Source organism: Protobothrops mucrosquamatus, unplaced genomic scaffold, assembly GCF_001527695.2.
Source record: "Protobothrops mucrosquamatus isolate PMUCROS unplaced genomic scaffold, P.Mucros_1.0 scaffold1865, whole genome shotgun sequence".
Classification (NCBI taxonomy): domain Eukaryota; kingdom Metazoa; phylum Chordata; class Lepidosauria; order Squamata; family Viperidae; genus Protobothrops; species Protobothrops mucrosquamatus.
The window spans coordinates 129,428-146,735 of record NW_015387994.1 but is presented as its reverse complement, the minus strand read 5'-3'; the positions used below and the strand labels follow the sequence as shown (position 1 = coordinate 146,735).

Below are 17,308 nucleotides of genomic sequence, written 5' to 3'. Positions count from 1 at the left end.
GCGAGGGGGAGCGGTCTGGAAGTCCATCCTTAGGAGAGAATGATCTGACCATGACAAGGGCTCAATAACTATCTCCCCTAATACCAGATCATTTTGCCACTGGCCCGAGACAAAAATCAGATCCAGCGTGTGTCCACCCGTGTGAGTGGGGGCATGAATTAATTGGGTCAAGTCCAAGGCCGTCATGGATGCCAAGAACGGGGATGCTGCAACGGTCATGTGAAAAACGATCATAAGTCACTTTTTTCACTGCTGTTGTAATTCCAAATGGTCACTAAATTAACTGTTATAAGTTGAGGACTACCTGTATCTTGCAAGACAGTAGACACAACTTTGCAAAGGCTCAGCCATAGTTCTTCTCGTGCAGAGCTCCTATCAAAACACTGCATCCCACGTTTTGCAGAATGGCCCCTCTGTACACCCTAGGCCAGGGGTAGGCAACCTTGGCTCTTTTATGACTCGTGGACTTCAACTCCCAGAATTCCTGAGCCAGCATGGCTCAGCTTGGAAACCTCTCCTTTTTCCCTCAGCATGGCTGGCTCAGGAATTCTGGGAGTTGAAGTACACGAGTCATAAAAGAGCCAAGGTTGCCTACCCCTGTCCTAGGCCTAGTTTTCCTTCTCCCTCCCTGTTTTTTTTTTCTTTCTCTTTCATGCCATGGCTTTCAGATTGTGCCCCTTGTCTTTCCTCTTTTTACATTGTTATGCAGCCTTTGTTACATTTGGCGCCCACAATCAGTACTATGGGTTGCAGAAGACATTTTCAGATGATGCAAGCAGGGCAATCTGTTATGGCCCAGCGGTAACTCTAACCCAGTGGTTCTCAACCTTTTTAATGCCGCGACCCCCAACCGGTCATAAGTCGAGGACTAAACCGGTCGTAAGTCGAGGACTACCCAACCGGTCGTAAGTCGAGGACTTTCCGTGCCCGGGAGCGCTGCACATGCGTGGTTCCGCCCCCTGCGCCGGCCGAGGCGTAGCTGGCAAGTGGCAGAGACGGAGCAGGCCGACCACCAGCTGGCCCAGCCCAAGGGAGGTAAGGCACCCGCCGGAAAAGGGGAAAAAATGGCGGACAGCCTTGCTTGGCGACCCCCGTGAAATGGTCGATCGACCCCAAATGGGGTCGCGGCCCATAGGTTGAGAACCGCTGCTCTAACCCAAGGGTCTTCAAATTTGGCCCTGTCATGACTTGTGAACTTCAACTCCCAGGATTCCTCAGCCAGGCACGCTGGCTGAGGAATCCTGGGAGTTGAAGTCCACAAGTCATGACAGGGCCAGGTTTGAAGACCCCTGCTCTAACCTCACCTCAAACAAACTGAAAGCCAAGAGGACTCACACTTCGAAATGCATCCAGTCAGAAACATTTCTGGTTTGCAATTTAAAAAAAAGGAAGAAAAGTACTACGGAGCAGAGTTTTCAATTCCCCAGGTTGGGGAATCTGCACTGGAGAGAAAGCGGGAAGACAAATTAATCAGGGGATTTTACGGGGGAAGGCTGTAACAATTGCAATACCCAGGCGAGGCATGCTGGGAGTTGTAGTTCCACACCATTAGAACAGTGTTTCTCAACCTTGACAATTTTAAAGCATGTGGACTTCAACTCCCAGAATTCCACAGCCAGCAATGCTGGCTGTGGAATTCTGGGAGTTGAAGTCCACATGCCTTAAAATTGTCAAGGTTGAGATACACTGCATTAGAAGATCAGCTATAGGGCAGAGATCCCCATCCTGGGCCACTTTATGACTTGTGGACTTCAACTCCCAGAATTCCTGGCTGAGGAATTCTGGGAGTTGAAGTCCACAAGTCATAAAGTGGCCCAGGCTGGGGACCCCTGCTATAGGGAATCAACGCCCGAAACCAAGGAACTACGAGGCTTAAGCCGAGCACCGCCCCGCCCACACAGCCGACGCCTTGCGCATGTGCTGTACTACACTTCCCATCCTCCACGGCCAGCCTCGCCTTCCCACTGGAAATAGTCCTTACCCTTTGCGGGGGAGCCCATCCACAAGTAGCAGCCGCCGCCACGTGACTCCTGGAGAGCACGTGAGGTCGTTTGAGCCCCCCCTTGCAGTGACGTCACGCCTTTCCGGGCACAAGCCCCACCTACCCGTCCAGCCCCGCCCCTTCTTCTGATCAGCTGTAACCCTTTGGGCTGTCATCGGACGAGAAACTGATTGATCGATTGATTGGGGAAGGGAGGGAGGGAGGGAAGGAGAGAGTGATTGATTATCAGTCTAGTCCGGGATTTAGCAATTGCACCGATGACGTGAATGACCGCTGAGCAGGTGGCGGAGTTTCTCACGACCTTAGGATAGCAAAGCTACGGGCGATCCTCTACTGCCCTCTGCTGCGCTGTTTCTTGGCGACTTTAAGATGGGTGGCTGGCTGCGGAATGCTGGGAGTTGAAGTCCACCTGCTTCAAGCATACAGGCTGGGGAATGCTGGGAATTGGGAATTGAAGTCCACCCGTCTAAAAAGCAAGCTGGCTGGGGAATGCTGGGAGTGGAAGTCCACACATCTTCAAATGTGCTGACTGGGGAATGCTGGGAGTTGAAGTCCAGCCATCTAAAAAGGAAACTGACTGGAGAATTCTGGGAGTTGAACTCCAGTTTCAAGCATACAGGCTGGGGAATGCTGGGAATTGAAGTCCACCCAAATAAAAAGCATGTTAGCTGGAGAATGCTGGGAGTGGAAGTCCACACATCTTCAAATGTGCTGAGGAATTCTGGGAGTTGAACTCCAGTTTCAAGCATACAGGCTGGGGAATGCTGGGAGTTGAAGTCCACCCAAATAAAAAGCATGCTGGCTGGGGAATGCTGGGAGTGGAAATCCACACATCTTCAAATGTGCTGACTGGGGAATTCTGGGAGTTGAACTCCAGTTTCAAGCATACAGGCTGGGGAATGCTGGGAGTTGAAGTCCAGCCATCTAAAAAGGAAACTGGCTGGAGAATGCTGGGAGTTGAAGTCCACCCAAATAAAAAACATGCTGGCTGGAGAATGCTGGGAGTGGAAATCCACACATATTCAAATATGCTGACTGTGGAATTCTGGGAGTTGAAGTCCACCTTCTTCAAGTGTACAAACTAGGGGATGCTGGGAGCTGAAGTCCACCCGAATAAAAAGCATGCTGGCTGGGGAATGCTGGGAGTGGAAATCCACATCTCTTCAAATGTGCTGACTGGGGAATTCTGGGAGTTGAGGTCCAGGACATCTTAAAGTTGCCAGGTTGAGAAACAGTGTACAGATAATCCTCAACTTTCAACCACTTGTTTAGCAACCATTCGAAGCTCCAACAGAACTGAAAAAAGTGACTTATGACTGGTCCCTGCAGTTACAACTTTCGCAGCATCCCCTCAGTCAGGTAGTCCTCGACTTAATGACCAGAATTGGAACCAGAATTTCCATTGCTAAGCAAGGTGATTGTTAAGTGAGTCACAACTGATTTTATGATCTTTTTTGTCGTGGTTGTTAAGCAAAAATTGCAGTCCTTCAGTGAATCACGCAGTCATTAAGCATATCTGGCTTCCCCCATTGACATTGCTTGATGGAAGCCAATTGGAAAGGTCACAAATGGTGATCACATGACCTTGGGATGCTGGCATAGTCGTAAGTGCAGGGACCAGTCATAAGTCATATACCTGATTAGTATATTGTTTGAGAATTGATCATGTGTTGCCAACCGAGGCCTGGGTTTGTTCCTTGTACTAGATCATCATTTATTTTATATTATTAATAATAATAATAAATAATAAAGTTGGAAGGGACCTTGGAGGTCATCTAGTCCAACCCCCTGCTCAGGCAGGAAACCCTATACCATTTCAGACAAATGGCTGTCCAGTCTCTTCTTAGAAACTTCCAGTGTTGGAGCATTCACTGCTTCTGGAGGCAGGTTGTTCCACTGGTTAATTGTTCTGTCAGGAAATTTCTCCTTATTTTGGCCAGGGTGTGTTGAACAGGCCACAGAAATTGCATTCACAACACCATCTTAAGTCATACAGGGGTTTGTTTGGGGTGGATTTAATGTACATCATTGACTTGAGGGGGTGTTGTCCATGAGATTGCGAAGATTCGGACATGACTTAGCAACTGAACACCAACACAGATCTGGGGCTGCCATGAAAAGGTTGTAAAAATATGGATTGACCACTAGAGGGCAGAAAAGGATATTCTTTGCTGACACTTATGGCAGTGTTTCTCAACCGTGGCAACTTGAAGATGTATGGACTTCAACTCCCAGAATTCCCCAAAATATTGATGTAGGGATTCACTGAAGTTTGAGCAAACCGGGCCAGTTGTGGATTATTTCACAAAAATATCATTAAGCCAAACATGGGTGAAGTGGCTATGTGACTACCTGGGTTCAGATTACACCTAAGCAAGAGGTAGGCAATTATACCAACTTTAAAGCCTGTAGACTTCAACTCTCAGAATTCCTGAGCCAGCATGGTTGGTTCAGGAATTCTGGGAGTTGAAGTCCACATGTCATAAAAGGGCCATATGCTTGTCAGCCCCCCCCACTCTAAGCCCAAACTGAATTAATCACAGTATGCCTTATTGCCTTATAACAGGGGTCTTCATACTGGCCCCTTTTAAGATTTGTGGACTTCAACTCCCAGAATTCCTCAGCCAGCATGCCTGGCTGAGGAATTCTGGGAGTTGAAGTCCACGAGTCATAAAAGGGCCGAGTTTGAAGACCCCTGGCCTAGGGAATCTTGGGTATTGAAGTCCAAACGACTTAAAGTTGTCAAGGATAAGTATTGTGTATCAAAGCCTGAGTTGTGCTTTCCGAACTTGGCTTGAAAATGACTCTCAGAGAAAAACAAGGAGAGAAAAAAAATCTTTCTCCTTCCTGTTGATTTGCAAGTTTCTTTTATTACTGGTAAAGCTTCCTGGAGTTAATCTTATCAGTCTGCAGTGAAAATGTTTGCTTAAAAAATGACAAGTCAAATTCTGCCTTATGACCACTTTCCATTACGTCAAAAAGTGAACCTCCAGAGCAAACAGACCCAGTAAAGGATGAATGATAAGACAAGGTACAAGGTGGATAACCTGGATAAGATTTTCCGAGCATGGACCTACCTTCTCACAAATTAATTCTCACTTTTTCTCCAGATTTATACAATTGTATAAATCACAGAGCCGAAGTAACTTTCTTGTCCCATGGCAGGAAGGCTCCGATATGGTGGTGATCAAAGGACAACATTGAATTCTCCCCTGTCAATCAGCTGAAGGGTTGACAGTGATTATTTTACGACCTATTGTTGTTAAGCCAACTGCAATTGTTATGTGAATTGGGTCCTCACATTTACAATTGTCCCCATGGTTGTGTGATTAAAATACAGACGCCTGTCAACTGGCATGTGTTTATGACATCCTGGGGTCATGTGACCATCATTTATGATCTTCCTGCAAGCAAAGTCAATGAGGGAAGCCAGACTCATTTAATGACCGTGTGATTTGTTGAGAGACTGCAGTGATTTGCTTAACCCAGGGCTCTTCAGACTTGGCCCTTTTATGACTCGTGAACTTCAACTCCCAGAATTCCTGAGCCAGCATGGCTCAGCTTGGAAACCTCTCCCTTTCTCCTCAGCATGGCTGGCTCAGGAATTCTGGGAGTTGAAGTCCACGAGTCATAAAAGAGCCAAGGTTGCCTACCCCTGCACTATGGCAATAAAGTCATAAAGTTGGGCATAATTCACTTAACAACCACCTTGATTTGCAGTGGAAATTCTGTTCCCACTTATGGTCATAAGTCTGGATCTTGTAATTCTGGTACCATACAAAATCAAGCAGGCTTTCTCTTGAGTTTCTTTCTCACCCTTCCCTGTTTCTCGGGACCGTCTCATCTTTTCTGCAAGCCTCCCCTTAGCAACTTCCTCTCTTACCCCAAGTTCAATTCCCCATTTGCTCAGAGATGCTTCTGAGAACCAGCAGAGGTGCTAAAACATGGTTTAAACAAAATGCTTCCTCGTAGTTGGGGAAATCCCAGCTTTCAATAAAATATCATTTTTCAGGGCTACTGAGCATCTGGGGGGGAAGGAAGCAAAAGGGAGGAGGTCATGATGAACCATGCATTGCAACATTATGATGGAAACTGTATGATTTATGTTCCATGTTCAGTGTTGAGAGACAAGCTTTTCTCATCCGTTCATCATGATGGTTTGCAACTATGCTGGAAGTGACAATAGGTGAGGAAATACCCACATGATTTGTCAGTTCACAGTTGCAGCATCCTGGGGTCATGTGTTCATCATTTGTGACATTCCTATCTGTTATCTGGCAAGCAAAGTCAATGGGGGAAGCTGGATTCACTTAATGACCATGGGCTTCACTTAACAACTGCAGTGATTTGCTGAACGGTGGCCAAACAAGTCATAAAATCCGGGCACAACTCACTTAAAACCAGCTTGCTTAGCGAAAGAAATTCTGACTGCAATTGTGGTTGCAAGTTCAACCTGTATGCCCTCAATGTTTTTTTAGATAATTGTGAATTCAATGTTGGAAACATTATTATTATTCTTTAAAGATGTGAAAGCGTTCCTCAATTATCTATAAAAAGTGAGGAATCTTTCATTGTACAAATACAATGTATAATACAATGGATGTATTATAGATGGAATAGGAAAGAACGGGATTATTCAACATTGGAACATTTAGAAGTCCTCCAGATTGCCTTCTTGGAAGAGCAAACTTGATCCATTTTCAGAATAACAGAGTTGGGAGGGACCATGGAGGTCATCTAGTCCAACCCCCTGTTCAGGCAGGAAACCCTATACCATTTCAGACAAATGGTTGTCCAATCTCTTCTTAAAAACTTCCAAGAAGCAGGTTGTTCCACTGATTAATTGTTCTCACTGCCAGGTAATTTCTCCTTAGTTCTAGGTTGCTTCTCTCCTTGGTTAGTTTCCATCCGTTGCTTCTTGTCCTGCCTTCAGGTGCTTTGGAGAATAGCTCGACTCCCTCTTCTTTGTGGCAGCCCCTGAGATATTGGAACACTGTTATCATGTCATCCCTGGTCCTTCTTTTCACTAGACTACATATACCCAATTCCAGCAACCATTCTTCATATGTTTTAGCTTCCAGTCCATTAATTCACACAGTTATGAAGTGGCAATTTATCAAGATAATAAAAAGACTGATGACTATGATAGCATGTATTGAATGTTTAATTACATATGTTAACTTTTTTTGATGGACCAATTACATGCCATTTAGTTGTTGTCAACGCTTATGAACCACACAGATAGAACAGTGACAATATTCAGAATACAGATGCTAAGAAGATATAGAGCTGCGTTTCTCAAACTTGATCATTTTAAGAGGTGCGGACCTCATGTCTCAGAACGATGGGACTTCTGGGAGTTGAAGTTCACACAGCCTCGAGTTACAGAAATGATGATGTAGACGCAGTGTTTCTCAACCTTGACAATTTTAAGCATGTGGACTTCAACTCCCAGAATTCCACAGCCAGCATTGCTGGCTGTGGAATTCTGGGAGTTGAAGTCCACATGTCTTAAAATTGTCAAGGTTGAGAAACACTGATATTTGTAGAGAGTGATCAAATTGCCATTAATTCCACTAAAAAAAATATTTTCAGAGGGGAACTTTGTATGTCCTCTTCTATAATTTTTATCTCAGTGGACTCCTCCCTCCATAGACGGTCGCTACTTCTCACCAATTGCTGCCAAATACTTCCTGTGAAAACATTATAGAGGTTTCATTGGTGGGCTTTGCCACTGCAATTAAAACTCTGCATGGTTTCAGATGGAGACAGCGAGTCCCTCTGAAGGGATGCATGCCTATGTTTTTTTCTAGAAATAAGACACAACGGAAACTAGATTGTCTTTTTGGCATTTGAGGATAACTCTAAAATATTCTCTCTATAGAAGGAAAGAGAGCACCGCTCCTCCTCTGTCACGTGATGAAAGCAAGCTCGGAGGGGAGGAGCTATTTTCTGATCACTGTAAAGGGAAGGTTAAATCAAGAGAAACACACTTCAGGTTTCCAACCGAAAGTCTTTTAAATCCAATACAGCAAGGGGTCTTCAAACGTGGCCCTTTTATGAGTTGTGGACTTCAACTCCCAGAATTCCTCAGCCGGCGTGCCCGGCTGAGGAATTCTGGGAGTTGAAGTCCACGACTCCTAAAAGGGCCAAGTTTGAAGACCCCTGCAATACAGTAACCCTTCTGAGACATCAAGCAGAATAGAAAATATATTGCACTAGCAGTCTTCCAGTATCTCAGCAGCTGCCACAGAGAAGAGGGGGTCAATTTATTCTCCAAAACACCTGAAGGCAGGACAAGAAGTAACGAGTGGAAGCTTCTCAAAGAGAGAGCCAACCTAGAACTACGGAGAAATTTCTTGACAGTGAGAACAATTAACCAGTGGAACGACTTGCCACCAGAGGTTGTGGGTGCCCCAACACTGGAGGTTTTTTAAGAGGAGACTGGACAACCATTTTGTCTGAAATAGTGCAAGTAGTCCTCAGCTTATGATCACAATTGAGCCCAAAATTTCTGTCACGAAGTGAGACAGTTGTTAAGTGAATTTTGCTCCATTTCATACTCAGCATCCTCATGATTGTGAGATCAAAATTCAGACGCTTGGCAATTGACTCATATTTATGATGGTTGCAGTGTCCCGGGGTCCCATGATCCCTTTTTGCGACCTTCTCACAAGCAAAGTCAATAGGGAAACCAGATTCGCTTAACAACCGTGTTACTAACTGATCAACTGCAGTGGATTCACTTAACAACTGTGGCAAGAAAGGTTGTAACACGGGGCAAAATTCACTTAGCTGTCTCACTTAGCAACAGAAATTTTGGGCTCAATTGTGGTCGTAATTGAGGACCACCTGTATGATTTGACAGGGCCACACAGAACATATTCATTTCTCAAATGCTCTGGGGAAATTCTGAGGTAAATTTTCAGTCGTAATAGAGACTGTAACCATTGCTACCTTATTACATTATTTCTCCCCCCTCCCTATATTACTTCCCAAGTCAGAGAATTTTAAAAAGGAACGGGGAAAAGATTGTTACCGTCTTAAAAACAATAAAAACAATTAAGAACATTCATTATTATAACTTAAAAAAAAAAAAAAGAAACTGGGAAAAAAAAAAGAAAAAGGGAATCTCGTTCCGCGCACGCGCATTGCCTGCGTGACGGCGCGCGGTCGACCTCGCGCCGGAAGTGAGGGCTCGTTCTCCGGCTCGGGTGGTGGTGGTGGTGCTGGGGGAAAACGAATCACACGCCGAGGGGCGGGGCCGAGCTTTGAAAGAAGAGGAGGGGTCAGTTAATTGGCGACGTCACGTGATTCGGAATGGAGGTGGCGGCGGCGGCGGCAGCAGCTGAGGCGAACATCTTCCTCAGGAGTCGGCGGGGGCGGCGCTGCTGTTGCGGCGGCCGCGGCTGCTAGTCCAGGCGAAACGGCGGCCGCGACGACGACGGCGGCAGCCGCCTGAGGCGAGCGACTGTTGCCGGGGACGGACGCGGCGGTGGCGGCGGCGGCGGTCTCCGCCATGGACTGAGGGGACCGCGATGGGCAACAAGGAGTCGCGCATCGGCTTCCTCACCTACGACGAGGCCCTGCGGAGGGGTGAGTGGAGGGCGGGCCGCCGAGGAGGCGGGTATGCAAACGAGTTCTGCGAGCGCTCTGATTGGCTCCGGCGGCGGGCATGCTAATGAAATATGTAAATGAGAGGAGAGAGAGAGAGAGACGGAGGGGCGCCGGGTTGGCAGGGAGCAGCGACCTCTCCTTGGGGGAGGGGCTAAGCTAAGGAGGCATGCGAAAAGGGGGAGGAGCTTTGGGAGAGTGGAGGGGCTGCTTCTCGCCCCCTGGTGATGGGGTACAGGTCCCATCATCCGCGGCCAGCCTGGCTAGGGTCTTCTTAGGGGGGTCTCCAGGGGTGGCAACATGGCAGACTGGCAGCTGAGATGATGGGAGGTGGAGATTTAACCTTGCTGGAGCCCATCAGGTGGGGAGGGGTGGCTGAGAAGCAGTGGAGATGGAGGGGGGCTGGGGGGGGCTGACTCTGGGGCAGCCATGGGGAAGGACTGGGGTGGCTTAAGGCAGCATTGCTGGAGAGAGAGAGAGAGAGAGAGAGAGGCTGGAGTGTTTGGCATCTCCTTATGTGAAATAGTGAGGGGGCCTGACCTGTGGTCCTCTGTGGATGTTGGGGGGTACAGGGGTACCATCACTGCTCTGCAAGGGGGGGGTTGTGGATGGGTATAGACAATTATCCCTCTTTGTGGTTGGAGCTGGTTAAAGCAGTGGTTCTGAACCTGTGGGTCGGGACCCCATTTGGGGTCGATCGACCATTTCACGGGGGTCGCCAAGCAAGGCTGTCCGCCATTTTTTTGTCTGCCATTTTTTTTGTCCGCCATTTTTTCCCCTTTTCCGGAGGGGGCCTTACCTCCCTTGGGCTGGGCCAGCTGGTGGTCGGCCTGCTCCATCTCTGCCGCTTGCCAGCTACGCCTCGGCCGGCGCAGGGGGCGGAACCACGCATGCGCGGCGCTCCCGGGCAGGGAAAGTCCTCGACTTACGACCGGTTTTATTTATTTATTTATTTATTGTTTATATTTATATCCCGCCCTTCTCCTTACGGACTCAGGGCGGCTAACAACCAGATAAAAATACAAAATACCATTCGATGTCTAATTTTGAACTAATTTTCTGTTTATAATTATTAACCAGATTCATTAAATTTTAATAAAATTTTGGGGGTGATTTTTAAAAGGGGATCCGGTCAGGGCGTTCGACCTTATTGGTACAGAATTCCCGCGCCGCCTTCCTTCCCTCTACAGGGATCACCCTGATCTCTGGGGGTAGTTCATTCCAGAGGGTGCGCGTGCGCGGAACGAGATTCCCGGTTGGGTAGTCCTTGACTTACGACCGGTTTAGTCCTCGACTTACGACCGGTTTAGTCCTCGACCTACTACCGGTTGGGGTCACGGCATTAAAAAGGTTGAGAACCACTGGGTTAAAGCTTGGAGATTCTCCATCATCCAGGTTAGCGTTGTTCCAAAGGTGCTTTTCTAAAGGCAATTGGACTTTCTTGGTTTTTTTCTCCTTGAAAATGTTTGGCTTCTCATCCATTCAGTTGAATTCTTCAGTTCCGGAGAAGCTTCTTGGATGAGAAGTGAAATGTTTTCAAGGGGGAACAAAAAAGTCCAGTTGCCTTTTGGAAAAGTGCCTTTGGGACATATTTACAGAACGGCTAACAACACACCTTAGGCTGTAACTTCAAAGCTAAACAGAGACCAGGATTAAGGTTGCCATGGTGTGGTGTGCCTGTTGAGGGGTTGGACCTGCCCCTCTTCAGGGGTTTATGGGGTGGGGAGTGATTATAGATGTTGATTAGGTCTTGGAATGAAGCTCACATAGCCGAGAAGCGAACATGATTGATGACATCTTAGGAAATGGAGGGTTTATTGCTCAGAGGAGGACTGAGATAAAATACTTGTACAGATACTGGAAAGGGCTAGGCATTCATATATATGTTAATTACTCATATTTTATATGCTCGGTGTACTGGAGAGTATAGAACAGATCTTGCAGTGATTTCTGTCGTCTGTATAGTAAAGTCCCTTGGAAGAAAATCTCTTTAATCTGGTATTTGCTTGCTTGTTTGTTTTATTGGTGGTTATTATTGGTTGCTTGTTAACAGGGTTACTAGCTGTCGATGGAATATTGGGAGATCACATCTAATAAAAAGTACTTAAAAGCACACAAATAATCTAGGTGCCTTATAACAGGCCATTATAAGAGCAGCATAATCTTAAGAACTGGCTGCTCAGTATTCTTGTTTCCTCTTTTCTTCTCTACTTGTTTTCCTTGTGTGTCATTTCGTTTTTATGCTGTGAGCTAAGCCTGCGGGCACAGACTGTCTCCTTTTGTTTATCTTTTAGCCCCTCTGCAAGCCGGTTTCTCACCCTGGGGATAGACATGCTTTCAATACACCCATCAGTAATGATCTGTGGAGGTTCACAAGGATAAAAGTGTGGCGATGGTGGTGGTCTGGAGGTTCTTGAGATGATAAATGGCGGTTGAGCCTGGAGGAGACGAGGCACCGAGGGCAGGCCATTACATTGCATTAACAGAATAACTGAATAACAGCGTTGGAAGGGATCTTGGAGGTCTTCTAGTCTGATGCAATTCAGGGTCCGGGTTTCAGGGCCTGGCTGCAAATGACCTTCCCTCCAGCTGGTGCTTTTAAGAATGTTCAAGAGGTAACTTGAGGTTAGAATTGGGGGAACTGAGGATTTCATTAAGGGGCCCCATGCCAAATAATCCCAGTCATGGAGACACCATGAGGCTGCAGGCTGAGTGGATTGACTCACAGGTGACATTGTAGCCGCGGATGAGAGGAAACACTGGCTCCCTGTTGGCCCAGGTGGGTGGCTGTTGTGTCATTCCAGGATGGAGTGTTCCAGCTTGATAGCCATAGCAGTTACTAAGCAGCCTGAGAGGAACAGGCTAATTTTGCTTTGGGGGGGCGGGCTGGAGGCTCTGTGTGGGCATTGTATCAAAAGCAGAAGTCCAGCTTGAACCTCCCTGCTGGGGGATGACGATCCTGGAAGCAAGGGGACTGGCAGGAAGGTCGGGTAAAAGTGGGTGAAGCGGATATGGTATGATGGACCACCAGTTCATAACAGATATAGCGGGGGATATTGCTGGATGGAGATGGGGATAAGGGTGTGTGTGTGTGAAGAAAAAAGGGATAAGTGAAAAAAGGATATAGAAGAGATAGAGAATGGAGTGTTGGAACACGACTGGTGAGAAGGCTTATCATCCTACAGGGATGTCCCTATAACTCAGGGGTCCCCAACCCCCAGTCTGTGGACCGGTACCGGGCCACGGCATGCCAGCAACCGGTCTGCACAAACAAGCAAAGCCCCATCTGTGGGGTGCAGGCAGCACACAAACCACGCACCCTCCAGTCCGTGGAAAAATCTCTCTCCATGGAACCGGTCTCTGGTGCCCAAAAGGTTGGGGACCTCTGCTATAACTGAATTCTGGAGCCATGGCTTATCGTGGAGAAAGACAAAGTCCCTCTACAGATTGCCTTTGGGCTGTCCCTTGCAGGCACCAGGGCCTGGAGCAGTTCAGCCTTGTGTTTATTTTTATTTATTAAACAAACTTATATAGCCACCCAACTCACACATAGGTGACTCCGAATGACTTACAACATTTTTAAAATCCACCATAGAATAAAAACCCATAAACACGTACACATACCCCTCCCCCATAGCAGCAGCATCACAATCAAATCAGCCACTTGATGGGGGTCTATGTCCATTTGGGGTCCTCTGACCCACTGACAAAACCACATTTTTAGGGCCTTCCGGAAAAGCAACAGGGTGGAGAGCAACCGAACCACATGGGGAGAAGGGGCCACCACCAAGAAGACCCTTTTTTTGTGGTCCTACCAGATGGCAGTCTCTAATTGATGGGACCCGTAACATGCTCTGCCTTCCCACTTGACTTGCCCATGTGTCACCTCTGCACTGACTGCCAGTTTGCTTCCGGGTACAACTCAAGGTGCTGTTGATCACCTTTAAAGCCCTACCTGTTCCTGCCAGGGAGCAACAAAGGTCAGCATGAAGTGTCTTTCTGTTCTTAACATCGCTGTCGTGGACCTGGAAGAGGGACATTGTTTGTGCCTTCAGATGGCACCGGCACCTTGATCTTTCCTGGAAGATCCTGGCTTGTGGCTATTGAAGAGCAACTAGCTTCTTATTGAAGCATTCTTTGGTATTTGTCTACTCATCGTCAATCTTGGCTAGAACACACATTTCTCTTTTACATTCTTACCTCCTTTCGTTGCCTCAATGGTGGTGGGATTAAATGAGCTGTGATGTTGGAGACTGGCAATGAATTCAGCTGCATTTTGCTGCAAACCTTTTATCCACAGGTTTATGCTGCCAGAATATGACCTGGGTGTGGAGTACACATTACAGGCCTTAGCAAAGCTTTTCTTTCCTCATAAACATCCAGGCCACTGGGTCCGATCCTTTTGTGGTGCAGGTCTTCCAATTAAAGCACCATCAGTGGATGGCTGCCTAACCTCTGCAGGTACACACACTCAGTGAAGGGAAGCTGTCAGTTCTCTGAGTCAGTTCACTGTCCAATTGCTGGGGTTTTTTCATAGTATTCAATTGGAATCTGAATTTCTATGACTTATTTCAGACTTACTAACCTGCATTCTGAAATTAAACAAGTCCCGGGCTGCTTCTGTATAATATTCTTTGAGAAATTTGAAGACCTATTGCTTCTCAGTTTTCTCAAGGCTAAGTATAGTCAGGGCCTTCAATGTCTGTCTGTCTATGTCTGTATCATCTATCTATCTATCTATCTATCTATCTATCTATCTATCTATCTATCTATCTATCTATCTATCTATCTATCTATCTACCTACCTACCTACCTACCTACCTACCTACCTACCTACCCACCCACCCACCCACCCACCCACCCATCTATCTATCAATCTATCACTAACTAGCTAATTAACTAACTAATAAGTAAGTAATATGCCAACCATCTTGCCTAGAGGCAACGCTAGGTGGCTTACGATCAATAAAAAGCAAGATAAACATCCAAATAATAAATATTAATATTAAAACTGATTTAAAATTGACAGTGTATTTTTGTTGAACTAGTCTTGTTTATTCTTGAGGACCTTCGTCGAATCTACTCCAGTTTGTCTAAAACCTTTCTTAACTAGTGCCAAGAACTGGACACAAACTTCAAAATGATCTTTAACAGAAATTGGAACAATTGCTTTCAGTAAATTGAGATTCTATATTTCTCTGGTGTTTGCATATCTTTTTACAGCCATGCTGCTGACTCATACTCAATTTGTAGTCAACTAATCTTCCGAGATCATTTCACAAGTATTATTGCCAAGGAGCTATCCTCTGTTTTTCAGCTTTGTATTTGACTTTTGTTGTTTTTTTTTATATCTGTCCTTTACCCAGATTTTCTGTCTTATATGCAGCCATACCGGCTTTTTCTGCTATCTTTCATTTTTTAAGTAATTGAAATCGTGCTTGTATGATGCCAGCTGTGGTTTTTTTTTGCCTGTTGCCTTCTCAGGCATATCATAGCTGAGATGGACAAGAAGCAACTGCCGTGTTAATAATTTCAGGTTATATTTGAATCTGTTCTGGTCTTTTTCAAAATCGCGATTGATTTGGGGAGCTGTAATCTTAGCACATCTGGAAGATGCCAGGTTGGAGAATGCTAGTCTAAGCAGGGAAGTGCGATATTTCATTGAAATATAGTTTGCAAGGGTTTGAATCATTCTTGTGGTTGCTAATTGCTTCCAAGTTTTTCTTCCCAAGTATAAATACATGGCTGTGCCAAATCTGAGCAACATTCCTGAATGAATAATTCTTGCAATTAGAAGTTTGGAACTGAGCTTCAGTTTAGACTTCCCTATGTTGAAACCCAGTCCGTTTCCATTATGAAACGTATATCTTGTTTCTTTAAGAGGAACCAAGATGTCATAATGTTTATTGGCAGAAGGTTTACAGGCAAGACTATAGGAGGAGGTGATCTTTCCACAGAAAGGAAGAGGAAGAAAAAAAATCAAAATGCTAATTTTCTCAGACTTGTAAATAGCTGGTCTCCTGGGGTAAGGGAGACCAATTTCTAGGCAACCAAACAGCAAAGCTTTTCAGATGTTGATGTTGTGTTTTTCTTTGTGGGTCACATGTGTCCCTCCAGTGTGTCTGAGATCAACTTACTCTTTGGATAGATTAGTCCTTTTTGTCATTTTATTTACGAACCAGACGTAGTTGTTTAAAACTGGGCGTTAAGATTTGGTCTAATGCAATGGTGGTGAACCTATGGCACGCGTGCCAGAGGCGGCGCTCGGAGCCCTCTCTGTGGGCACACGTGCCGTTGCCCCAGCTTTGCCTCCCCCCGTGACCCCCTCCTCACCAGCAGCCCCCCTGGAGGAGAGTCGCCTCTGAGTGTGGCCCACGCGGAGCAGCACAGCCAAGGACATGGCAGCCAGGCAGCGTAGACAAGACTCTGCCCTCACGCCCCATCGCGCAAAATTGATGCTGCAGTGTGCGGGCAGATGGCGTGGCCGCCATGGTGCTGCTGGGCTGCCTGGGCGATCTGCGGCGGGCCCTGGAGGCAGTGAGTGGCTCTGCGGGCAGGCAGGGTGGGGGCACGGAATGGGGTGGAGCGGGGCGGGGCCAGTTTTTGGGCACTCGGTCTCTAAAAGGTTCGCCATCACTGGTCTGATGGTTAAGGCACCAGTCTAGAAACCAGGGAGCTGTAACTTCTAGTCCCGCCTTAGGCATGAAAGTCGGCTGGCTGACTTTGGGCCAGTCACCAGGAGGCTGCAACTTCTAGTCCCACTTTAGGCATGAAAGATGATTGTTGTGGGGAAAATAGGGAGGAAGAAGGCATATAATGTGTGTTCAGCGCCTTGAGTATTTATAAAAATACTAAAAAAAAATAAATTAGGATTATGGATGGATATATGGTAAATAATAAAATGTGAACACCAGGAGATTACAAAATCATTAAAAGTTTTAATAAAACATTAAAAACCTTTAAAAGAATTTTTAAAAAAGAGACCTAGCTTTCGTTGGATCCTACCAACATCATCAGGGCACAAATAACTCAATGGGAGAAACTATTTATAAACCAGCCAACGCCCGCGCCCAACCTCTAGACCTCGTAATGGGTCCCGGGTAGCCAATCGTTGTATCCATCGCATCCTCGCTCCCTTTACCTATCCTCACATCGACATCCACACCCCCATTTCTCCGTGTCCGTATACCATGAGGGTGCTTACCCTCACCTAGCACGTAAACACCATCCGGTTGCTTTTCCTTCTCCTCTTCCTTAAGATGCCCCGTGCAAACAGCTCCCTTCCCCCCTTCACCCTTCCGGTGTCTATCCTCGCTACTGCCATGTCTGCTATTACGGGATTCCACTGTAGGATGGATATATATATATGTGTGTGTGTGCGTGTGTGTGTGTGTGTTTGGCTGTGTTTGTTTGTGGAAATGATTTCAAAGTCAATGGTGTCCACCCATTCAGGTTTTAGCTATTACAAGTATTCCTGTCCACATTCATTCCTCAGTTATGTGGGCTGTCTGCAGCCTAACCCAATGGCTTTAATCATCCTTTTCAGAGGCGTTTTTCCCCCCCCCTTCTGAATTGTTCTTCTCAAAAAAGAGCAGTAAGTTGCTTTTTGCAGACAGGAGGCTGGCCGAAACGTGCTTGCTTAGCCACTAAATCATTCTTTGAGTACAAAAAAAAACCTGTGCAGTTATCAAA

General features: G+C 46.4%; 1 protein-coding gene across 1 annotated transcript in view; it reads left to right on the top strand.

Annotated features, from left to right (window-relative positions):
* Positions 1-9,540: 9,540 nt before the first annotated feature.
* The window catches only part of LOC107294212 (ubiquitin carboxyl-terminal hydrolase 32-like), a gene marked incomplete at its 3' end in the record, with an annotated part of 136,889 nt that continues 129,121 nt past the window's right edge, over positions 9,541-17,308 (top strand). Inside the window, exon 1 of the mRNA XM_015823424.1 lies at positions 9,541-9,598. Within this exon, the coding sequence (XP_015678910.1) occupies positions 9,541-9,598 (58 nt within the window). The remainder of the gene's footprint in view (positions 9,599-17,308) is intronic.